This window comes from Micrasema longulum, unplaced genomic scaffold (assembly GCF_059751315.1).
Source record: "Micrasema longulum isolate JH-2025_06_02 unplaced genomic scaffold, ASM5975131v1 h1tg000047l, whole genome shotgun sequence".
NCBI lineage: Eukaryota > Metazoa > Arthropoda > Insecta > Trichoptera > Brachycentridae > Micrasema > Micrasema longulum.
The window spans coordinates 116,775-142,446 of NW_028277254.1; the positions used below are offsets into that span (position 1 = coordinate 116,775).

Sequence of the window (25,672 nt, forward strand, 5' to 3'; positions counted from 1 at the left end):
ATACATAAGCTGTTAAATCAGCGCTAGACAAAATTATTGTGTTAAAAATTACACTTTAAAATGAAGCATTCAAGATAATTATAAGATTTTACACATATTTTGTTTCATGGGGAAATGTATTAGTGATCCAAGAGAAACAATATTCATTATAAGATATTTACACATTTTTTTTAGATATATCTATTCCGTAAGTAATTTGTATAATGTATTTTTTTTACCATCGACATATGTTAATGCAGAGATAATGTAGAACTATTACTTGTTTATTAGTGCGCATAATATTAATAGGTCGAGCATAGCATTCTGTGAGGTCGAGGATGACGATCGAAATTGATGGTGCCTACATATTTTCTGGACATCAAACTGCAAAAAAATGTTGCGTATTAGTTTTAAAGAAAAAAATAGCCTTTATGTGATGTACCTATTTATTTATTGTCTTTGTTATATAACTATAAAACTGGAGTAAAATAATAAGAATAGATAGTACTCCCGTAAGTCAAAATATATCAATTTAGACCGGCGCCGTAGTGGAGTTGGTTAGACGGTCAATTGTGAAACTGGCGTCGCCGATTCGATTCCTGCCAGTTGCAAGGAAGAAATCCAAGAAATATTTCTTGAGGAAGTTCAGCGGTTTTTATTTTTTTTTGTTATAGACTATTAAACTAAGCTAACACTTTTTTTTAGTTTTGATGAGTTTCTGATTTTTTTAATGTTTTGTATTTCTGAAATTACTTGTGTCGCGTGAGACGTCTCAAGTTCACTTTACCTTCTTCTCGATGAGTTCTGCTGATTCGTCAGTTGACTTACCGTAAACCGGACTAAAATTTTAAAAAATAATATTAAAAAAATAAGCAAATGGTTGCTTACTTCTGCAGGGAAGAAACAAGGAGTGGGTGGGAGGAGGGGGAGTCTGATACTGCGCCGCGCACCGCTCATTTCTCTCCTGCAGAAGAAAGCAAACATTCGTTTTTTAAATATTTTTTTTTTTTTTAAATCTTTGTTCTAAATATTTTTTTGAATATGCTTATATGTCTTCTTGCCCATACCGATCATCGTGGTTTCGGATGTGACAGAGTTTAAAGAACAACCTGTACTTATTTAAATTTTATAAAAACTAGTATAACAGGGGCCGCTGGTTAGTAGTTCCTTCGAAAGCCATGTCCCCGGGCTCGGGGGAAATAATAAATTCTCTGAAAACAATATTCTGGGTAGTTAATTCTTTTCGAATGATGCCATTGTTTGTAATGGGAATGAACGTGTGTTTTCTGATAGTTTAATATAATTATTTCGGGGCAATTCTTTAAGCGGTTTATTTCTGACAATGTTGGGGGAAAAATTCAATCTAATTCGTTTGTATTATGAAATAAGATTTTTCATCCAGCGATGTATCTTTTTATAAGTTTTCTGTTATGTATTGGTTTACAACTGATGTTTATTTACATATATTTTTGGTTAAAAGTAATAACGCAGGAATGTCATATTTACAGACTTTAATTTCACTCAGTTGCAACGAAGACCTGAATGGTATTATTCCCACTTCAGTATTTGCTTTATCCATTGGTATAATTCTGTACAAGTTGAGAAGTCCTATTGAAGAAGCCGTTCCTCAAACACCGTTTCCCAGAGGCAACAACAGTCCAGCTATCCCTCGACTAGATTGGACAGACCGACTTTTAGAAGTAAGTTTCCCAATTTTAAAAATACAATCCAGAATACAATTTACAAGAAAGAAAAAAATACCTGCATATTTAAGACTCACATCAACATATTATGGGTTCAAAATATAGGTAAAAAAAAGATTCACGAAAATGAAAAAAAAAATACAATAAAAACAAAATAACAAATATATGGCAGTCTTCTACTACTACTACTACCATCACGCCATTTCCCCGTAGCGGTAGGCAAAGAGAATGAACCGCCACACACGTCTAACGTCTATCCTGGAATACATTCCTAGCTTCATCCACATTCATATATCTTGTCATACATGCCCTTCGGTTCTGTCTGCTTTTAACATGACCAGAATTAAGATTTTAGTTTATCTGATCATGCCACGTATATATGGCATAACAAATATATGGCAGTCCAATATATATTATTTTAATTTATGTAGATAATATAATATATTATAATATACTCCTGGAGTGCTATTCTGAAACTTCTCGTGGAGGTAAAGAAGTAAGAAATTTTGGGTTTTCAATTTTTTTCTTGTGACTACACTTGGCTTCATAATATGTGGCCACACTGATGCTCAGTTTTCAGTTTTTTGAAAAGTTTTATAATTTCGAACTATGAAATGTCCATAATACAACTGTTTATTTTACATCATTTGACGTTTAATCACCAGTGTGGCCACATATAAAGCAAAATGTAGTCGGATGCAAAAATAAAAATTCACAAATGAACTACTCTAGGATTCAGAATAACACCCTTGGTGGAAAAACCTTGTCTCTTATTTTTCCCTTGCAACCTGTTGGTATTTAAATGTTATTTCGTCATATTTGGTGCATATTTTCAGGATCACTAAATTACTTAATTGGTAAACATGTATATTGCAAAACGAACATGTGTTGATATTCAAAATTAATTTCACGAATGTAATATTTTCAGGATCTTACGTTGATTGGCGTGTTTGTATTGACTTTAAAGGGTTGGCTTTTTACAGTCCGAACATTGAGGTGGTTCATATACCAAATTGCCTTCATCATATTGGTACAGTATTATACTATTATGAACATAATGATTTTTCCTAACTTGTGTTATTTTTATCATCAGATCATTTCATACAAGGCTCTTAGCATAAAGCCAAGTCAATCGACCTTTGTCGTTTAAAATAAATATAAAAAAACAGTCATCCTTGAAAAATCGACTTTCGTTTGAGCTTAATTTAAAAAATATATATATTTCTTGTAAAAAGGTTGGGTTACAATTTTTAAAAAAAATCAATACGCCCTTGTGCGCCTTGGTGCATTTACAAAAATATTACAGGTATGTACAAACATAGTGCTAATTTTAAAAATAAACAAAAACACTACTTGTTTATATTTTTTAGACACGTGGGAACTAAAAAAAGCATACTGCAATGCAAAATCAAAAGTAAAACTTTTCGTAGTAAAAAAAGATAATAATATGGATATATTTGCAAATCGGGTTGTGGTCCTGTGGCTAGTGTCTCGGACTCACGGACCAAAGTTCCGTGGTTCGAATCCTACTCTACACCAACTTGATTCCCATTATCCAATAGTGAGTTATTAACAACTCGTTGAAAATGGACCTCAAAATTAAATGTTTGGGTAAATCATAAGAACGCAAATATTTTTTTTTATTTAAAAAATGTAACATTTAGATATAAGAAGAAAACACAATTAATAATATTGTAAAATCACAGCTAGAGTTTGCATTTGCAGTTTGGAGTCCCGCTTATTACTGCAACTCACATGATCTTGAACAAGTACAAATAAAGTTTTTAAGATACATTCAATTTAAATTAGGTCTACCTGTGTCAGAAATAAATTATAAATCCCCGATGACTAATTTAAATGGACTATTACTGTCAAGCAGGAGGACAATAAACGACCCCATGTTTATTTATAAATGATTAAATAATAAAATAGATTGCCCAGAATTGTTAACGTTACTAAACTTTCGTATTCCACAAGACATTTTTTGTTTGTTTTACAGTCATCATCATGATACTAATTATTCATTAAATTCACCAATTATTCGCATGCAGCGACTTGCAAATCAATACAGTGATGATTTAGATTTATTTTATACCACGCCGCTGATGATTAAGTCCTGCGTTTTGAAAAAGAATTAACAATTAAACATTGAAATAATGATTAGTTTTTCACTTAAGTTTTAACTCTTTACTCTTGTGTGTATAATTATTTCTAAAATTTATTATTGTTTAGTATTAATATTTATATAAACCATCAGTAAACTTTGTAACTTTCCTTTTAAAGTACTTTTTTTCTTCTTCTCTTCCTCTTTTTTAAAACTGATATTTTCTTATGCTGATTTTTTTTTATATAGGTAAATATTTATATTTGTTACAGATTTATTTTTTTATAAATAAATACTGTTTACAATTGTATACTTTTCTCGATGTTTTTATTCTTTTTTAATAGTATGCTATTTTATTTTGTATTTTTTTTTACTGATTTAATTGAAATTATGTAAAAGGTTCATGGAACTGTAAATAAATAAATAATAACATAATTTTACAAAAATCGTCTTGATTTTTTTCTAGGATATAACTGGCGATCAGAATGAAAATGTGATAGTAAGTTTCCTGCTATTTATCCAGGGACAAAAGGATTTTTTCCACTCTACAACTTGCTGGTGCCTTTGTATTGTACCGTCCAATTACGCTTCCGATCAACTACTGAATAAATTGTATTGCCAATATTTGGAAACTCCGTAAGTATTCAATAACTCAATACCAGCTAACACTGCAGTAAAGCTAGGGTTTCCTAGGACAGCGGTGCCCGTATCTTAACGGCCGTAGTGAACAGTGATTCGGCGGACAGCCGTCGTAACGGTGACTAGTGAGTGGCTTTATTTTTTTACGGTGTTATCAACACCGTTTTCCTAGGAAATCACTCTCTAGTCACCATTACGACGGCTGTCCACCGCATCACCGCTCACTACGGCCGTAAAGATACGGGGACCGCTGTCCTAGGAAACCCTAGCTTAACATTACACATAGTAAGGAAGTTTGGTCATTTTTATTTGTTTAAATTCGGCTGTCAGCCTCGTGGTGTAGTGAACAGCGCGTTTGCCTACCACGATAGAGGTCTCGGGTTTGATTCCCGATACGGTTGAAATAATATATATATTTAAAAATCTGCTTTTACACTAGAATTTTCATAGTCCCTGGACTGGCACCTGAAGCGTAAGACCGAAGATCTTACCTTCATGTAAACCAAATGATCAAGATACGCTACGATTGGTGTACCAATGCAGCACTTAATCCACCATTAGGTGCGGAAAGGGACCATCTGGATAACGTCCGCCTGGATGACTTTCCTGGAGATGGAGGAACAGTTGGATCTCATCATCTCAAGAGAACAACCAGTTTTTTGTAACACAGATCTTAATATATCTTAAAAGATGAAGAAGAAGAGTTATGTTACGTAAAGAAGACTGCCGCTGTTGTTGCTGAACTAAATGTATTGAGTCGAAAATGTATAAGATACTGCCATTTATGCTCTGAAACCAGTTTTTTTTTCTATCCATCGCCGTATTTAACTTATTTCTGACCAATTCCAATAATGAAGATTGCCGATTTTGTTTTAACACGCTTCTTGTGTAAGGGTATGGTAAAAATTAAATTCACCTCAATTTTACAGTGTCGTTTGGTGTCCTCAATTTCGGTTAGAATCAAACTTCCTTATTGTGTCAGTTTCACTTACGCAATATTTCTCATGCTAAATTAAACTAAGATACGTGAATCATTTTTTAAATGTTTTGTAAATATGGTATTCAGTGTGTCTACTCTAGGGCGGCGGATCACTTTCGAAATCTCACGGCTTACTGGGCGAACGTAACGAAGATGGCGATCCTTCAAATCATTAATACACCAGTTAACATGGTTATTGGATACTTTACCGCACTATTCCGTGATAATCTTACTATGCAGTCGTGAGTGGTTCACTAAAAGCTAAAGGCCTATTAAGGCTATAGTCTGAAAAAAAAAGTAAGTAAATCGTACGATTTTTGCCATTTTAAAACATAACACCATTAAATAAATATACAACATATGAAAACAATCATTTTCTAAGGGGTTTCTCATAAAAAATACACTTAAAAGTTTCACATTACTAAAATATAATTACTTTTTGACCGGCGGATTACACCTTTTATTTATTTAAACGCCTTTTAGGATTCAACAGGTTTTTACATACATATATACAAATAAAGACAGACATGTATTTTACAAAGAAGCAGCAAAAAATATATAAATGATTTTTAGAAGAAAAAGAAAAATATCAAAAATATCATCTTTACATATTAGTAAAACAGTGGAAAGAACAGAAGTGCATTTTTAAATGTGAAGACAGAAATGCATTTTACACAAAGATAGGAGCAAAAAATAAAAATGAATTAAGAAGAGAAAGAAAAAAAAAATTAAAAAATTAAAATCATTACATATTAGTAGAAAATATATGAGGATACATAAAAATACATACATATATTGCAGTGAAGAACAGGAGTACATTTTTTCATATAGGATGTATTAAAATAATCATAAAATTAGAAGAAGTTAGAAAAATACTTATTTAGAATACATATTTTTTTATTTTTTTAAAAAGAAATATTTGCGTTCTTACGATTTACCCAAATATTTAATTATGATGGCCATTTCCAACGAGTTGTAAATAACTCACTATTAGAAAATGGAATCAAGTTGGGGTAAAGTGGGATTCGAACCACGAAGCTTTGGTCCGTGAGTCCGAGACACTAGGCACAGGACCACAACCCGATTATATAAGTCAATAAACAGTAAACAATTGAAATCAACATAGTATTATATAGGTATTACAATTTGAAGATAGTAAATTTATAAACTGCCTTTTAAAATACAAAGGTGTTGTATTAAATATATCTACGTCATTTGCGTATTCATTTGTAAATGTATGAATTCTCCGTATTGTGCGAGTGTGCGCTGTAGTTTGTTGCAGATACATTTACATATAATAGTTTATTAAATCGGGTAACCCTGCCCCGAACTCGCAAGTTAATTAGTTGTAACAGTTCGGAACAATAAAATATTTAATTTAATATTTTAAATAAAAATAACAAATCAATCAGTTTTCTTCTATTTTCTAATGTTTTTACATTTAAATATTTATTTAAGTATGAGTAATTAATATGTTCAACTGAAATACCTAATTTAAAATTAACGAAACGTTAAAAATTATGTTGAACTATTTCAATATTATTTATATGTACTTTATAATATGGTGACCATATAACCGAACCGAGTTGTATTCAAGTTGGCTACGTACTAAAGCAATATATAAAATTTTCATTACATAAACTGAGTCAAAATCTCTGATCGTTCGCAACAGAAATCCCAGAGTTTTCATGCTTTTATTTGTTATGCTCTGTATATGTTTAATGAAATTTAATTTTTCATCGAATATAATGCTAAGATCAGTCATTACTGTAATTTGCTCCAAATGTATAGAATTTATGGTGTAGTTGAAAGCTATTGGATTTTTATTTCGGCAAAAAGTCAAAACTTTACATTTGTCAACATTGAGGAACAAATTGTTCCTTTCACTCCATACATTTAAGCAATTTAAGTTAGATTGCAGAGTTTCGCAATGACCTATGTTTTTTACCTCCCCATATATTTTTATGTCATTATCAAACAGCAAAACTTCGTTATCTCGAAAACATGATGTTATATCGTTTACAAAAATCAAAAACAAATAGGACCCAGATGACTGCCTTGCGGAAGACCGCTGGTTGCAAAGAAACAATTTGATAGCGAATTTTTAATTTTAACATATAACAATCTGACTGTAAGGTAGGCACAAAACCAATCGAGAAACGCTCAACGAAATCCCAAACCAAATAATTTGGCAAGCATTACCTTATGTGAAACATTATCAAACGCTTTGCTGAAGTCAGTGTATATACTGTCAACCTGATGATTTTTGGTGAGAGCTTCATCAATAAAATTCTGATAAAGGATTAAGTTTGTGGCAGTTGATCTTCCTTTAACGAAGCTGTTTACCATAAATTATTTCTAAAATTTGCGGTTGAATTCGATCAAGGATAAGTGACTCAAACAATTTAGGAATGGCAGACTGTATCCAAATAGGACGGTAATTTTTTATATCCGTATCATCGCCCTTTTTGAAAATAGGCGTGACATAGCAGGACTTCCACTTAGAAGGAAAATGCCCTAGAGACAATAATTTATCAATAATAAAGTTGTAGGTTCAGCCAGTACTGAGGCGCAATGTTTAAGAAAAATAGGAGGTATTATATCAGGTCCAGCTGATTTATTAATATCCAACAAAAGAAGGCCTATTTTTGCAAGATAAGAGAGTTACTTTACAGTTAGATAATGCAATGGTTTTGTCAAAATCATAGATAGGAATTTTGTGGTCTGGAAGAGGTTCATCATATACTTCCTTGAAAAAACTCGCAAAAAGGTTTACACTCTCCTCTGTCGAACTCGCTATTTTGCCGTTGAGATGCACATTCGTGGGAAATTCGCAATGTACATTGCTTTTTTTTTACATAATTTCAAAGATTATTTGATTGTAAAGCTGAGTTTTTGGTGTTTTTTATATGAGAGTCATAACAAACTTTAGTGAGTATTTTACATTCTTTCCATGTTTTGGAAAATTCATTATAGTCATCGATACTTCGGCTTTGCTTGAATATCTTATGTAGACTCTTTTTTAAATTCAATAAAATTTTAAGCTCTGTGGTAAACCACAATGGATAAAATTTATTTTTTGGCTGACATTGTGGAACAAATTTATTTATGGCTTTAAAGAGCACGTCATAAAATTTACAGCATTTACAGAAATTTACGTGTGAAAAATCATATAATTTTAATGTAGTATGTTTATAGTTACCTCAGAGAATGAACATACATAGGTATGCAATTTATAATTGTTATGCTTCGTAACTAATTCAAAGCAATGCGTTGAAATTCCCACAGATTGGTTGGTAGTGCAAAATGCAAGTAGTAAGTACCTACATATGGATCTCTGGCAGTATGCTGTCATTATTGATCTACTAGGAACTCAAAAATTGTTTCCATAACATTAGTACGAACTCTTTTTGGACAGATCAACATAAAATGCCTATTATTTTTATTAATTTTAATGATTTTTTTATTTTGTATATTGGATTATGTTTGTAACCACATACCTATGTAAATTTGTGTTTTTTTTTATTTTTAATATTGAATGCTATTTATTTTTTTGAATTGCTATTCTAAATATTGCTAATGTATCATCTGTTAATTTTAAGTTTCTTTATATTTTTTCTTTGTTAATAATAATTATGGCTTATACCACGGACACAGCCGAAAAAGACATAATAAGTTAGTGAATATGAAGAAATATAATTTGAAATAAATAATTAAATTAATTTTGATTTGAAAATATGTACTTAATTTTTTTTTTAAATAGATCGGTAAGCAATTATCTCTTTATTTGACTGTGGCAAATGTGATAATAACAACAAAGAAAATTACCTTTTCATAAAGTGGCATAAATATTACCCACTGTCCTATAAAGGGGTTAAAACAATACTTTAAATTCGAATAATAAAAATAAAAACAACTCAAACGCGTAAATAATAAAGTATTTGAAAAAGACCACAGGAAAATGTATCTTTCATTCAAAAAACCTAAAGAAAGATAAAAATGTTTATATTTTTTTCAGAATTGCCCAACTTCAAGTATCCCTGGTTTAAATGTTTCAATCATTTTTATATGAAGAAATAATCAAACAAAAACATAATCGTTCTAGTGATACGATCACACAAATCAATACCGATGTTCAATATTTTCATAAACACAAAACAAGTTTTCGTCCAGGTAAAGGCATTAAAAAAATATTTATCCAAATCATACGACAACGCTGATATTACAACAACAACAAAAATATGTTTTCGGTCATTTTTTGAAAAAAATACCGCCTAAAAATGTGGCAAGTATAAAATATCCGCCGTCCTACGATTTGCATATTATAAAAAACAATTGAAGTTATTTCAATGCGCGTAACTCGTTGAGATTTAAAAGAAATATTTACTTTCGTATACCAAAATAATTCAATTTTGTGGACATCTCTTCTTCTTGAGCCTTGTTCTCTCCACTGCTGGATATAAGCCTCTTCTAAACGTTTCCACTCCTTTCTGTCCCCCGCTTTTTTCATCCATCCTCTACTCGCTGTCGAGGCAATGTCATCGGCCTATCTTTTTGTGGCCTTTCAACAACTCTTTTGTTTGCCAATGGTATCCACTGTATTGTTATCATTTTGTTTCGCCAAGTGTCCTTTCCACTGCCATCTTGATTTTGCTGTCGTTCCATATCTACGATTCGGGTCGGCGCCTAATTTCTTAATTTCTTATTTTGTATCTGACATACACCGAGAACCTGTCTTTCCATGGATCGTTACCTGCATTTCAGTTTCTGCCTACTTTTCTGTGTCACAAACGTGGTTTCTAGTCCGTATGTTTTCACTGGCAATAAACGCGATTCATAAACTTGTCTTTTTAAGCATACTAGGACTTAACAAAATGTTTCTTTTTTGGGGGATACCGTGTTTGTTGGATTTGTTCCGACGTTTCGGCTACCATTGCAGGAGCCATCTTCACGGCAAACTGTGTGTTTTGTAGAGTAACATAAACAATGACGACGGGCTTAAATTAAACTTAACATGGTTCCCAGCACTACATACTACAGAAACTAACAGAAGTGTGACTACTGCCGACTGCAACACGGTACAAATCACTATTACATAAACACATTTTTTTTCTACAAAACTCTAAAGATGGCTCCTGCAATGGTAACCGAAACGTCGGAACAAATCCAACACACGCGGTATCACCCAAAAAAGAAACAAATTGATAATAGTGACCGTGAAAACCTTCGTACCTATTTATACTGGGACTTGTTTATTTTCAAAAATGTACTTTAGCTTGCCGAAAGTAGCCAACTTTGCTCTCTTCTTTTTGGCGACTCTGCTGTCCGGTTGTCTTTACCAAGTTTGACTTTGTGTCCTTAGTATATATATTCATCAACCACTTCGATTTTATTATTATTGTTTTGTGGCCACTTTTAACTAATAAGTAAATTACGGTAGTTAAAAAAATACCGGAAAATGCTAAAATCTTGTCAATTTTCATTTCTATATTATTGAATAATATTTAATTCCTACCGTACTTTTCTGATTTTCTCCCAACTAATCAAGTATTTATAATTAACTACTATTTTTTTTTTGTAATTATAATGTTTTTCATAAACAAGGAATGATTTTACTTTTTATTACAAGAGAAACACAATATTGATTACCAATACAATCGATTTTATTTTAGCTATTTGACTACCTGAAATGTGATGACAACTTTTGCTCTGCCATTCCTACTTTAATATTCATTTTATCCGCTGTCAAATTAATATGGCAGTTGACATTTACCATGTTCCGGAGATCGTTGTTTCGAAGAGTGCCATGGTGGGAAGTCATTGTTCAGGTACTTAAAGTATTTTTTATGCGCTTCAGGAATACGTAGCATATAAAAATACCCACCTACTTATTTAATCAAAATTGTTTATCTTCTTACAGGATACTCTAAATTTTGTACTTATTGCACACTGTATAAAACTTTGGAGAGTGTATGTCCGCGTTACACGACTGCTTTTCTTTAAATTAGCTTATCAAGTAAGTGCCCAATTTGCATAATTAATTATACGGACTGTACTATGTGATATTTAAGGTATCCTAAAGCCCAAAAGTCTTGGGGGATTCTGTCAGCTGCGCATAGAGGAAAATCAACTAAATTATTACTAAGGAATACAAACTTTATGCAGATTAGTGAGGCTGTAGGATGATGTATGGACAAAGGGCGACGCGTCGCGTCGTCCCTACCTTTAGGATCCCTTCAATGTCTATGCTATTTAATTTGAAGGGTACAGGATATAAAGGATGAATGTCAAAAAATTAAGTTTTGAGATATAGTGTTTTTAAGTTTTAAAACCCCTTGGACATTTCAATAAACTTATAGGTGTAAAGGAACCTGCGTAATGTAAAGAGCATATTCTATTAAAGGTCATCTAAAATGGTGTTTATTTATATCATTGCTTTATTTCCAGTTTCTAACTGATATCTATTATTTTTTATTTTTGTTTATTTAAATTTTTCATAGATAAACCTTAACGGGTTACATATATTTAACAAAATATTTTTACTTTTAAAATTCACATTCTACTGTTAATAATATTTTTAATATCTTTTGTAAAGGTTGTCTGAGTCTTTTGTTTAGTTTTGTCTGGTAGTTTGTTGTATAATTTCCGTCCATGGTTTATTAGTCTTGATTGTCCTTTTCTCGTTTTAGAAGGTTGTATATGATATTTTTCTGATATTCTCGTATTGTGGTCATGTTTACTAAAGTTTTTTTCAAGTTTTAATTCTTCGTCTACAATTATATCAGTGGCTCATTTATGAATAAAAATAAGGATTCTAGTTTAAAGAGTTCAGTTACATTTACATTTTGTTTAAAAAGTTCTTTAGTTGCTGTTAGATAGGGTAGGTCATGTACTAACTTTAATATTTTATTTTGCTGTCTTTGTAGTCTATTTATTTCATTTTAATTTCCTGTTCTCCATAGAAGTTGCATATAACATATTTTAGTTTTTACATAGGCTTCGTATTTAAAAAAACCGTTTTTGAAACAAAGTTTTTGTTTTTTTTTTAAAACTCGATAATGTCACCACTTTGCTAATTAAATTGATATAAATTGTCTATGTCAATTGTCTGTCTATTGTTAGTCCAAAGTATTTAACATGTTCAATTTCCTTATATTTGTATTATTTATATCCTGCATGCATTTTCATTCTTGTTCAAGTATCTTGGAAAGTACAGGTCAAATTTTTTTCAACAGAAATGTAGATCATGTGAACTGCCGTCAGATGCCATTATTAGTTTAAAATAAAATAAAATAAACTACATCAAAAATCACATCCATCTTTTATATCCTGTACTTTTCATTTGATAGTGACAATAAAAACTGTGTAATAAATCTGCATTTTTTTTTTCTAGTACAGATATGCGAATGGTATATTCGCGCACTTTGATCGCAATGTGACCGCTTACTTAGAAAAACCTCGTATACTGCATCAGGGTCTGTGTTGGTTAACTAGTATTTTTTTTCTTAGCTTCACTTTGAGTTTTATTTATCGAAGGGTCGAAACATCTCACCTATTGATATGGTAAGTTAAATATTTTTAAGATATTAAAAACGTTTTATGGATGAAAAGATTTCATATTTCTAAAAAATCAAATCTGATCAAATCTGAATAATCATTCAGATCGTCGAGTGTCCGGGCGGATAAGGTGTACAGTGTACAGTTATGTGTGTAAAATAGAACTAAAATTCTGGACGAGTGTTTTCGACTCAATGGCTGCTCTCAGGTAAAAATATTGAACACAGATAAGGCCGCCTTATTGGTTGGCGCGTTCACCTACCATGATTGAGGTCCTACTTTGAAAGCGTATTTTTTGACAATATAATCCACCCAATCAGTAAAAAATCATATTTATTGTGTATGCAGATAATTGGTAGAATTCTATTATAAAATTTGGTCAGGTATCAAAAATAAAAATAAAACACTTAATTGGATTTAAATCTACTTTCTTTATTTTTTAAGATGTGTTATGCGTTTCGTATTGTTATTAATAATTTACTAAAGACGAAACGCATTACACATATTAAAAATAAAAATAAAGTAGAATTATATCCAATAAAAGTGTTTTATTTAGGATACCCTACCAAATTATCAATAATTGTTTTGATACCTTACCAAATTTCATAATGGAATTCTACCAATTATCTGCCTACACAATTCATATGTTTGTTTACTGATTGGGTAGATTATATTGTCAAAAAATACGCTTTCTTTGTAGTTTATTTTTCAAATGACCAGCGTAATGTCACCATTTAATTCATCCTCATCATAATCCACATATATGCACCCAGTGGTGTATCGGTACTCAAATTGCAACGTAATATTAATATTAATAGAACAATGGTTTAATTTAAGAAAACCGAACTTGTTTTATGGTTACGTAAAAGCATTATGAAGCAAAGTTTTCTAAGTATACTTAATAATGTTTTATCTTAAGAGGAAACGCAGTCTGACTGTTCTTCGTATAAACGTATTCCTATATTTTCTCCATAGATTACGGCACTATAGCATTGCTTTTTTACGCGCTATAGATATTTTCCATTGGCGTGGCCCGATTATTTGTTTTTTTTAAATGATAAATTATTTACTATGGGAACCAGAACCATTCAAAAACCCATAAAAGCGTCCAGTTTTGTCTGCTGTCTTCGGGCGCACGGTATACAAATATTATAACTATTTTTGAAAAATTCAAAAAGGAACAAAAAAAAACTCACTGATAAAAATAAAACTCTGATAAGTCTAAAAATAATAACAATATTGGTTCAGTTTTAAGGTGCGGAAAACAAGACATCCAAACGTCGATTTTGTCTGTTTTAGTTAAAAATTATGTCCTTAGGCACCTTTTAAGCTGCAATATGCAGTTGTCTTTTTTGCACAGTATCGGGGAGGCGTCTGCAAGACAGTGACAGGAAAACCATGTTCAAATACCTATTTATCATAACTCCCCGCTACCGCATATCCTCACAATTTATGTAATCCGAAACACGGAAATCGTATATCTAATTTAAACTAAATACAATAATTGATATCAAACTATCGATGAGTTCATTTAATATATATACGAGTGTGTGCTCAAATCTAGCAATAGCAAAGCATTGCCGGGTTCAGCTCTTAGTTAATAAATTTAGTTGATTTTAATACCACCATGTTGCTTCTCGTTTATTTGGATTTTTTTTATAGGATTGCGACTAGCCCATGGCACCACACAGAGATTGGCTCCACTGCCTACTACCTCTATCGGCCTATCAGCTTACCGACAAGAGAAGAAAATAATTTTAATCAATCATTTTCACTCAGACCAACACAGAGCACAAACACATTTAAACGCCAACAGCATAGAACCATTATGGACCGTAGCCGATCCAGATCAATATGATAAGTTAGTAGTTTATTTAATCTTCATAAAACTATTGTTTTGATTTTTTTTTTTAAAGCATTTTTTTGCGTATCAAAAACGTTTTATCTTTGAACACGCATATTTTTTTCGTAACCTCCAAATTATGTAAACTGATAAAAATAAATGTATATTGCTTGCATTAAATTTTGTTTTATTTCAAATTGCCAGGGCAATTAATATTCATATTTAATTAATGACGTAAAAAAAACAGTATTTAAACTTCAAACGTAAGGTTAGGAAAAATGTTTCAAACAATTTAAAATTAAACATATACACAATGTTATTATTAGAGCTCATAATTTAATATTTTTCTAAAATAATGTTTAAAATAATACATATTTTTACGTGTACTCTATTTTTTAATTTAAAATAAATAAAATAAAACGCAGAAACTATTCGTGCTTTTATGAATGTTTTTTTAAAATCTGTGTTAAGACTTGCCAAAATACCGCGGAAGCTATTTATATATATTTTTTTATATTTATAATTCACTTTATACTTATTTGTTTTTGTATTATTAAATTTAGCCTCTACTTCATATTAATTTATAAATTCATGTGTATGTTACCAATTTTTAATCTAAATTTTCACGAAACAGTATTTTTAGTTACAACCGTTAGAGTTTCAAAAAGATTTGCCGGTCACGCTACTTTAACAATTTTAATCAGAGAATGCTTGCTAAACGTATTTGCTTGACCTCTACCCCAGTCTTCCTCAATCTCTATTTTTTCATAGAGTATAATTTTAGTATATTTAAATAGATCTATAGCAAAATATACAAATGAATGAAAATAAAAGCATTGGTAAATAGGTAAGTACTATATTTTTATAAGAGTGTTTGACTTTTTCTACGTATCTGTCCATAGTCTATGACTGTCAATTCTCATAGACAAAAACTTCAACGCGCTTACAGGACGCCCGGTATTTTTCATCTTATTTTGAAGATTTTTATTAATTATGTCAACTGACTTCTACATACGGTATTATGTTGGACATAAAGGTAAATTCGGCCACGAGTTTCTTGAATTTGAATTCAGACCCGACGGTAAACTAAGGTACGCCAACAATTCAAACTACAAAAATGATACCATGATCCGAAAAGAAGTTTACGTTCACACCTGCGTTATGGAAGAACTGAAACGAATAATACACGATTCTGAGATAATGCACGAAGATGATTCCGTTTGGCCCCAACCCGATCGGGTCGGAAGACAGGTAAATATATATTAACATATTATCGATATTTGTTAGATTGAGGTTAGCTTTATTCACTTAGAAAGCCGGCTTCTCATGATCGTTGTTTTTATTGTCCGCGTTTGTTTGTAGTGCAACATTCGAAGTTATTTAATGGCTGCGGATACAAGTTTTTAACCCTCAACATATAAACAAAATCAAGTTAATAATATAAATCTTCTAGCTAAGGTGTTTCATTGTACACTCCACTAACTCCTTCCAGGCTTGAGTTGTGAATATTTACATCGGTCAATCAAATTATATTTATTTTCTATTTTTTTACTGCAATATTTCATAGTCCCTGTACTGGCGTGAATCGGTTTGTGGTCCCATGGTAGTATTGTGGCGGGCCAAAGGTCCGAGGTTCAAATCCCACTCTACCACAACTCGATTTCCACTTTTCCAGCACAAGTCATTTACTACCTTTGGAAAATGGTCTGAAAATTTAAATATTTTAATAAATAATAAGAACTCAAGTTTTTCTTTTTCTTTAAAAAAAAAAGACTGGTAATCTTTCATTCTTGTACAAAGTGAATGATAAAAGAATGATGACGTTGATTACCACTTGATTTAAAGGTATTCTGAGAATCCAATGTTCAAGTGTAAATAGTCACGGTTTAAATAATCACCTAGTACACAGTGACATGTGCATAAGCCTGCCAATGCACCCTATTAATGCTTTCGTGGACACTTTTTTCTCACAGGATCCATTTATAATTAATATAATTAATTTCTTATTTTTTACAAATATTTCATTTCCGATTGGACCGTTGTTGATGGTTTGAAATAAAGATGTGGAAAATTGTGGATGGAATTTCTGTTGCAGACCGTTTTTTATAGGGGCACAATATCTTATCCTAGCATATAATTACTTCAGTTTTACGAAGACTATAACTGTCTTCGCTAACAATGTCTTATGGAATAACTTTAGCCGTCATTTCCTAAATAAGTGACACAATTTTGACCGCTATTCCGGCATAACTGCAAATGAGTTAATACATTTATTTTTTAAAAAACAGTGCTTTCCTTCAAATTAAATATTAATTAATTTTTTTAACATTTGTAATTTATGCTTTCAGGAATTAGAAATTGTCATTGGAGAGGAGCACATTTCCTTTACAACCTCTAAAACTGGGTCACTTGTAGATGTGAACCAATCCCGAGATCCTGAAGGACTACGGTGCTTCTATTATCTTGTTCAGGACTTAAAGTGTCTTGTGTTTTCACTAATAGGACTCCATTTCAAAATCAAGCCAATCTAAAGGCTATTTGTCACATCTTATTCTTTATTCTACCAACTAATTACACTTCATATTATATTTTATGTATTCTTTTGTCTAATAAATTAATTGTTTAAAGCCATATTTTTTTTTATTATTATAATTTGTCTGTTGAATATTATAATTTTTCACTCCACATTAAATGGCCACGCAATATATTCTGAAGTGACATACAAATTTAAATACATATATATATATAGTTACAACCGACTTCCAATTTTTTTTGCGTTGCATGGTATATGGGGCATCAAGTGCAGTGTGTCTTGATTATGTCTGTAGTATTTTAGAATATAATTAAATAGTGTAGATTTCATTCTACAACATTAATTGAGAGTAAATTAGATTTATCAGAAATTTTAACATTACATTTAACATACCCATTGAACAATTAAAATATTATTTTTTGTCTGAGAAAGAAATAATGTTCATTATGATTGTAAGGGTAACTGTTAGCTTATCAAGAGTTCAAGTGCCATTCCAGTATTCCACACTGTGTATGTTGATCTTAACGAATTTCAATTTTCAATTCACCAATCCCAAAACTTCACCGGTTGGATATTTTTATCTGTTGTAGTCGGTACCTATTAATATAATGATATTCTGTTTTGTATATTTTATGTTACTGTGTACATGTGTTAACAAATATTTTTTTTAAATAAAAATATTTTTTTACATTTAACTTTCCCTTCCTGGTGATGTGAAGCTAGTACACATTGCGTCTAATAGCTCTATAAATATAATAAATTATGGGTTAAGATTTGAGGTATTCCTTAGATATACATTTATGCGTCAGTTAAAATATTGTTTTATTAAATCATTTATAGGTACTTATTGGGAACAGAAAAAGTATTTTATCGAAAATCGGGGATAAATCATCAATACAATACAAAGTTTACCAATGTGTCACATCTTGCGGAGTATGAAGTCAAAGAGTACTAAATGTTTAACTGCCTCACACACTTTTTATGTCTCACTCTTGATACTACAGGTATATTCGGGAGCGAGAGAGTTAATTTTACACGTCTCATGCACGAACAGCAAATTTGTCAGTACTTCTGCCAGATGCCAGTTTGTAGCTCTCAGAATTTCATTGGGGGCAGTTCTTCCGCCTGCGCTGCGAGCATGAGCTAATGGTATTTTTCATGTTTTTAGCAATCAAATTAAAAATATCATTACTTTTGACTTCAACTATAAATAATTGAAGCAATTGCCTACGAAAATTCTATTTTTCCGATTAAAAATCTCATTTTTGGCATGTGTAATGACTACATAGCACCATAACGCGGGAATGTTCAATGTTTTGGCATAGTATGGGAAGGGATAAAAAGTGAAATAATAATTGTAACATTAAATATTAGCACTATTTTGTTTTCAATAAATGTTTTGCGCAAAGGTAAGTCGATTAAGTTTGTGTTTTACCGCACAGATTATTACATCATATATAGTACATCATATTGAATTCATAAAGTAAAATATTTTAAAGCAATAGATATTTCAACACAGATGGAGATTTTTTTTGAGAATTTAAGTAATACAAATTATAGGCATTTTTTATTTCCTTGTTTTATGATTTTTGTGAAATAAATGAGCTGAAAATTAACACAATAGAAATGGAGGACATTTTAGATAAGGAATAATGGAAGTATGGGCATTTACAGGGCTTATGACCAATTTAAGTGGCCAATTTACAATATGTGCCAAAGTCTAAATCTTTGTTGTGATTTTTATGGAATCTTCTGACTAAACATACAATCTACGGCACGGTAAATATAATGAGGAAATTATTATATTCTTTTTCATTTTTGTGGGTAGGTTTTCTTTTATGAAATAATGTAAGATGTCTATGGCAGTTGTGAAACAAAGAAGAAGAACAAAGTTACAGGAAGTTTTCATAACATCACCACTCACCAGAAGATGGCGCTATTTTCAAACACTCAAATCGAAATCGATTTTTGCGTTGTGTTTGACAGGTGTTAGCGGCGTTGTGTGTATCTAGTCATAAATGATATATTTTAAGTGAAAATTTTACAAAAAACTAATAAATTTTGCACAGCCTATAGCAAAATGTCATCGAAAGTATACAATTGCGCATTTTGCAGCGAAAACTTACCGTCTGCAACTGCACTTCGAGAACATTTCAGGTATTTTTTGAACGCTTGTATATTTTGAGTTGAAGACATAATATATTATAATTTCATTTCATAATTTAACTGTTTACATTTTTTAAGGTCTCATGCAATTTTTAAGACGAATGGACCAATAAATAATGATAAAATATCCAGTCAAACAAAGCTTAGCGGTGCCAAGTTAGTTTCCTGTGATGTGTGTACAGAAACTTTTGACACTGTTACTAAAGCCATATCGCACAAATTCAAAAAACATCCCGACTCTCCGAACAATAACTTCTGTCCATGGTGCGGTAAACAATTTCCAATAAAGGTAATACTAGAATATCCTCATTAAATTCTATTATTATATTAATCAATGTAATATTTTATTTACCTAATTTATTCATTTATTTAATTTAATATATAATACAAATACATAGTTTACAACAAAAAAAATGTCTATGCAATAGGTACATTCAATGATATTTCCTTTTTATTTATGGATGTAGCCACTCCAATGGCCCACAGGCACGTTCCGGAGTGTCAGTGTATTATTTATTTTATACATAATAGTACATACTTTCAATTGTCAAGTCGCATCAAAATATAGTAGGTGTACAAATAAAAAAATAAATATAAATAGATTTTAAAACATACCTACATGAATAAGTGAGAAAGGACTTTCATGAAATTTAAATTATATTCTGATATACGAAGCATATACCTCACGTTTAGTCCTTTTAGTAATCCATTGTGCACTAGAGTTTTGAAAACATTGTTTTTCATTTTGTTTACCGATATATCTATACTTAAAAAGTTGTATAGCTTAGGGGTCAGAGAATTATACTGTCTTTGTCCGTAATTTGTTTTTTTCTTTGGTAGCAGAAGTATTATTTTTTGTCTTTGCCTAGTGTCGTAAATTTGTTGTCTGTCAGGCTTTTGATGAAAGTGTCTTAAAATTATCTTTATGTATATTTGCCTTATGTCTAGTATTGGAAATTCTGTAAAAAGTCTGTAGAGTAACGGTAGGGCTTTTTGTTGGCTACTCTCAGTAAGGCTTTTTGTACTTTTATTTCATTTTCATAGAAATGTGTCATGGTCCCGAGGTAGTATTGTGGACTCACGGACCAAAGGTCTTAGGTTCAAATCCCACTCTACCACAACTCGATTTCCATTTTTCCAGCACAAGTTATTTACGACTTTTAGGAAATGGTCTGAAAATTTAAATATTTGAGTAAATAATAAGAACTCTAATAATTCTCTTTTGTTAAAAAAAAAAAAAAAATAATGGCTCTCATGTGGTTGTACGTGTTCCTCCCCATCTTATTATCCCGTAATTGATAATTGATTGTGCTAGAGCAGTGATTCCTAACCGGGCCACAGCGCCCCTTTGTGGGTATTTTGAAGATCTGGCGGGACGTTTTTAAATTTTTAGCATTTAGGGGGCGCTGCAGAAGATCGAGTGGGCATTGTGTCAATTTAGAAAAATAAGTTCAATATCATGTTCTTCATATAAAATATAGGTCCATTCAAAAAAGTTTAACATATCACATATGAGTGAAAATTTCTTAAAATATACTCGTGTTTAGAGGGGTAAGATGTATATTATATTATTTTTTTAACAATTATTTCAACTTCCAGCATGTACGGGATTCTCATGTAATGGCACATAAATCTGATAATTGTGTTGAAGAAGTTTCCTGCAAGGAGTGCGGGACAATATTCTTCAATGATGAGGCCGTAAAGTACCATTCCCAGTCCTACCACAGGAAGCCTCATGTCTTCCAGTTCATTAAAACACTTCCGCCTTCTAACAAGATATATTTTAATGGACACAGCGACATCCTATCGGTCTATTATTGCCATTTGTGCGGGCAGGAATATGTCATCAAGTATAACTTACAGGTATTTATTTGATTTTAATTTTCACCGTTATTCAGATACGCATTGACTTTTTTAAGGTTAATGTGTAAAAAGTGCAAACGAATTACCCAAAATCAGTGTTTTTCAGCCTTTTTAAATACACGACCCCTTTGTGAGTATATATATTTTTTAAAGTAACGGAATTTTTGTAAAAAAAAAGTTGTTTTATGTATGACTGAAATAGATTGGAAAATATTTGGTCTTTAAAACAGTTTTCGGGTGTGTGGAGGGAATGTTTCATTGTTCATTTTTATTGGAAGTAAAATAGCTAAAAGCTCTCCGTCTCTAATCAATCTTCTTAAATAAACTTCAATAAGCAAATCCAGAATATGTCTACAAATATTTGAAAATACTCGAAATATTGCATTTAGTACAGCTCATTCATTGTACGAGTATCAAGCTTCAACTCCATTTTGAGATAAAATTTGTTTTTAAGATACTTGAGGTTTTCAGAAACATATATCCAATATCCATGGAAAAGATCCAATAACACCACCAGATGATATTGTAAAATGCAAAACATGTGACGCTTTGTTTTACTCCGTGAAAGCTTATGAATTCCATAATGCATTTCACAAACCGGATGATCTGTATGTGACTAGTGAGGAAATGAGGTGAGTTTTAAATACAACAATTAATTTTGGTTTTAAGAGAACTAACATCAAAGGTGTTTAATAACATAAAATAAATATTGATTAAATTCCAATTTAGAACCAATTAATTCCATGCTTCATGGTTGACAGTGATGTATTGTTGCAACACTTAATTGATTTTTTAGATCTACCAACATAATTTAATATAATATTTATGGCGCCACTTTTGTTAAAAAAACATCTGAAGGGCCCTTTACAATTCTGTAATTAAACTTACATTCCAACAAAGCTAAAACTATATATATGATTTTGAAATTGAGGGTATAATAAATGAAAGAGTGCAGCTTCCATTGAAATGTGAATTGATTGGGACTGTCAATGTGAAAGCAATTGGTTGCAGGCAGTGGGCCCGGCTACAGCAAAATCATGATCTCCAAACCTAGTGCTTGGGCTGTTCCAGAGTTCGAAAAGTTTGCCTCTACCTGAATCAAATGCTGACCTAATAGTAGATTTTCCTTGACATGTTCTTAGATATTATCTTAGATATCTTATGAAGAAATTTGAATATTGTCTAGCATAAGCTTATATTTAAACATGTTTACAAAATTTAAACCCCTGTTTTATTTGGTTTTGAATTGACTTGAAACTATTTTTAGTTTTGAATGTGCTATAAACGTTATTCTGCGTACCTAAACTTATACAAGCTGTTCAATATTTTTCCATGAAAAGTTATATACTGATTTAAAATCGAAATAAGCAAGTTTGTTAATTTTAAGGAAAATCAACATGACGATTGCAAGAATGATCTAATACAGTATGAAATTGCTGGAAGTTATTTGAGATATTTTCATATAAATTCTTTCCCATACAGATATTTTTTTTTTCTGTGCAATTGCAAATGCTAGCTTTAAGAAACATGAAACTACAAGTAAATTGAATGCAGCCCTCATAAAACATGTATTAATTCTTTCCTTATTATCAGAAAACATGTTGTTACCAAAGTTGATCAAGACTTTGATTTACGGAGGGTAAAACCGCGTTATCAAAGGAAGCACGTAAGTAGTTTTAAGTTATCTAGTAAATCATGTTTAATTTTTTTTAAAATTACATTTATTGGTTGCAATTATATAAATATGTATACAATGAAAGCACGCACCCCTCTCCCAAAACTGTTTATAAAATGTATTAGGTTTGCGAATAAGTTTCTGCCATTTTTTACCGAAAATTGGACATTTATTGTGAAAGAACAGAATCTTATGTTTTATTCTAAGTATTGTCCATCGCTTGCTACTACTTTTTCCCATCTTTCTGGCAGCATATGAATACCGCATCGGAAAAATGCTTAATCTTTTGAGGCTATCCACGAATCGACCCATTTTTTTATATCTTCGGATGATGTAAAGTGCTTCTCGGTCAGGACATGTGCCATAGATCGGAACAAGTAGTAATCCGAAAGGGCAATATCTGGTAAACACGGCAGGTAGGGTAAAACTTCCCAATTGAGTGTTTCCAAATAGGGTTCGATATGCGTCACAACACGCGGATAAGCATTATCATGCAGGAGAATAACTTTGTCGCATCTGGAGTAGTAGTGGTGCGGTGCGCTTTTCCTTGAGTGCTCGATTCAATCTCATAAATTGCGTTCAATAATGATTTCGTTCGGTTTGAGCAACTCATAAAACACGACACCAAGCTGATCCCACCAAATACACAACAAGAGTTTTTTCCATGAATGTTCGGCTTAGCTGTAGATGTTGAAGCATGGCCAGGTGGTCCCCATGATTTCTTCCTTTTTGGATTATCATAGTGGATTCATTTTATATCACCAATGACTATATGGTGCAGAAAAGCCTTTCGTTTATGTCTGGCAAGCAGCATTTCACATGTGGAAAATCGGCGTTCCCGCAAATGACTCTTATTCGGCCTACAAATTGTCATTTTCGCACACAAAAGAATCTATTATACTGGTAAAAATTCACTAATATTATAAGGTTATGTTGTTGACAGATGTCCACCTTACGATAATAGCATCTTACATCAATCTGATAACTTTAAACGTAACAGATGGTTTTAACATAGTTAGTGGTGCCAACTTCTGTCAAACGGCGGAAACTTATTTGTACACCTAATAATATTTCTTTATAATCAAACTGCGAAAATAACAAAATACAGAAACTTTAAAAGCTTTCATTGTACCCCTCACTGCGGTATTGTATGAATATGAATATAAGGTTGGATTTATTTCAACAAAATTATCAATCCATGGAATTTTATATATTATATTATTTATAGCTGATGGCTGTCTTTCCCACCACTTGATTTTGTTTTTATATTATTTTTATCTACCCTAAGTGAATCCTGCAAGGAAAGCAATCAGTGTCCTGAACTGCGTCTTTAATTATATTAGTTTATCAATGGAATATCTCACTGGCGTGGATCTGGACCTCTAAATTTTATTTTTGTTTTTTCACTTTCATGTTTTCATCTCCTTAAAATCGTTGCCTGCCATACCCTAAATAATAAATAATAGCATGTATCTAAGAATTTTCCTGGCATTTTGCTGGACCTAATGGTATTCAACACCTTTTGATTTTGTAGTCTTCGTTTCTTGCTGTTTTTTTATGTTTTTTCATGATATTAAATTATTTATGCTTTATTTATTATTTAAGTTTTTAAATTTTTAATTCTATGCATTGATTCATTGAAATGTTTTTTGTTGTTTGATAAATTTAATATTTTTCCAGATGATGTTTCTTAATCCAAGTGACACTTCCATGCTGCCAACGGAACAACCAGATGAATCTACTTTTAGGGATGAAAAACCCTCATCATTCAAACCATCTGAAGCCAACAGCCACATATCTAGCAGTGGCGACACTCAAATAATTAGCAAAAACGCTATCTCTCTAAACCAGTTTGTTAATATGAACAAAGACATTTTTAGTGAATCAGTTAATTCCGAAAAACTTAATTCTAAATTGAAAAATGATTCTACTGTAGTAAAGAAAGCAGACGGTACACTAGTTAAAAAATCTAACTCAAAACCTTTTGATCGAGTAATTGATGGCCCTAAAGTTGTTCTTAAGCGATTAGCTCTTCCACAGGGAGTTGTCAAACCGGTAGTAAAAATAATGACTAAATCTGAATTGGAAAAATTAAAAAAACAAGGCCTCATTTCAGTCATGGCAAAACCAAATCCACTAATGAATAAAATTCAAGTAGTCGGACATTTCAAAGATGAACCAAAAAAATAAAATTATTTAAAAAAATTGAAAACATAGAATAGTGAAGATTCAACAAAATTCACAAATCCTGACTAAAATTAACTGGTCAAGTACCCCATAAGCGCATTAACGCATTCTCTGTTTCTATGCTCGGAGGGCCAGCCATACAAATATAGTGCGTAAAGACGCTCTAAATTTGTATGGCTTAGCTTAGTTATTAGAAACGATCGCTAAAACGCTGCGATTGGAGTACAAGTGCAGTGTCAGCAGTGATGATGATGATGGACTATAGAATTATGGAATTTGTATTACATTTTGCAGAAGCTTAAATAAAAACAGCTCTACTGCCATCATATGAAGAAAGGCCGTAAAAATACATTGAAGTAAATTCTGAGGAAATTATCATTTTGTCAAAAGTGAAGATTTAAGTTTGTTGTAGCTTTATGGCCAAAGATACATATTTTGTTGCAC

The 25,672-nt window shown here is 31.5% G+C and overlaps 3 protein-coding genes across 6 annotated transcripts; all 3 read left to right on the plus strand.

Annotated features, from left to right (window-relative positions):
- LOC148285203 (uncharacterized) lies at positions 1–14,984 on the plus strand. 4 transcript variants are annotated; one of them, XM_088228611.1, is made up of 10 exons: positions 1–187; positions 1,488–1,679; positions 2,611–2,712; positions 4,253–4,422; positions 5,506–5,699; positions 9,423–9,577; positions 11,077–11,232; positions 11,325–11,420; positions 12,798–12,967; positions 14,624–14,984. In XM_088228611.1, the coding sequence occupies exons 1-5, from the start codon at positions 107–109 to the stop codon at positions 5,648–5,650; spliced, it is 690 nt and encodes a 229-aa protein (XP_088084737.1). In that variant the 5' UTR covers positions 1–106; the 3' UTR covers positions 5,651–5,699; positions 9,423–9,577; positions 11,077–11,232; positions 11,325–11,420; positions 12,798–12,967; positions 14,624–14,984. The 4 variants fall into 4 exon arrangements, 3 of the variants coding, with proteins under 3 accessions (XP_088084737.1, XP_088084750.1, XP_088084743.1); XM_088228624.1 differs by lacking the exon at positions 5,506–5,699; XR_015822655.1 differs by lacking the exons at positions 2,611–2,712; positions 5,506–5,699.
- Positions 14,985–15,708: 724 nt separating this feature from the next.
- Positions 15,709–17,435, plus strand: mago (mago, exon junction complex subunit). The gene is made up of 2 exons (XM_088228586.1): positions 15,709–16,055; positions 17,153–17,435. Exons 1-2 carry the CDS (start codon positions 15,798–15,800, stop codon positions 17,333–17,335), a joined length of 441 nt encoding a protein of 146 aa, XP_088084712.1. The 5' UTR covers positions 15,709–15,797; the 3' UTR covers positions 17,336–17,435.
- Positions 17,436–19,163: 1,728 nt separating this feature from the next.
- LOC148285205 (uncharacterized) lies at positions 19,164–25,233 on the plus strand. The gene is made up of 6 exons (XM_088228597.1): positions 19,164–19,494; positions 19,582–19,792; positions 21,103–21,366; positions 21,838–21,998; positions 22,960–23,032; positions 24,722–25,233. Exons 1-6 carry the CDS (start codon positions 19,418–19,420, stop codon positions 25,229–25,231), a joined length of 1,296 nt encoding a protein of 431 aa, XP_088084723.1. The 5' UTR covers positions 19,164–19,417; the 3' UTR covers positions 25,232–25,233.
- The last annotated feature ends 439 nt before the right edge of the window (positions 25,234–25,672 follow it).

Coding starts and splice junctions, on each gene's coding strand:
- LOC148285203 (XM_088228611.1), top strand. CDS start 107: ATGGGGAAATGTATTAGTGATCCAAGAGAAACAATATTCATTATAAGA. Junction 1,680..2,610: donor GGACAGACCGACTTTTAGAA/GTAAGTTTCCCA, acceptor TAATATTTTCAG/GATCTTACGTTGATTGGCGT. Junction 2,713..4,252: donor AAATTGCCTTCATCATATTG/GTACAGTATTAT, acceptor ATTTTTTTCTAG/GATATAACTGGCGATCAGAA.
- mago (XM_088228586.1), top strand. CDS start 15,798: ATGTCAACTGACTTCTACATACGGTATTATGTTGGACATAAAGGTAAA. Junction 16,056..17,152: donor CCGATCGGGTCGGAAGACAG/GTAAATATATAT, acceptor TTATGCTTTCAG/GAATTAGAAATTGTCATTGG.
- LOC148285205 (XM_088228597.1), top strand. CDS start 19,418: ATGTCATCGAAAGTATACAATTGCGCATTTTGCAGCGAAAACTTACCG. Junction 19,495..19,581: donor GCACTTCGAGAACATTTCAG/GTATTTTTTGAA, acceptor ACATTTTTTAAG/GTCTCATGCAATTTTTAAGA. Junction 21,999..22,959: donor GTGACTAGTGAGGAAATGAG/GTGAGTTTTAAA, acceptor CCTTATTATCAG/AAAACATGTTGTTACCAAAG.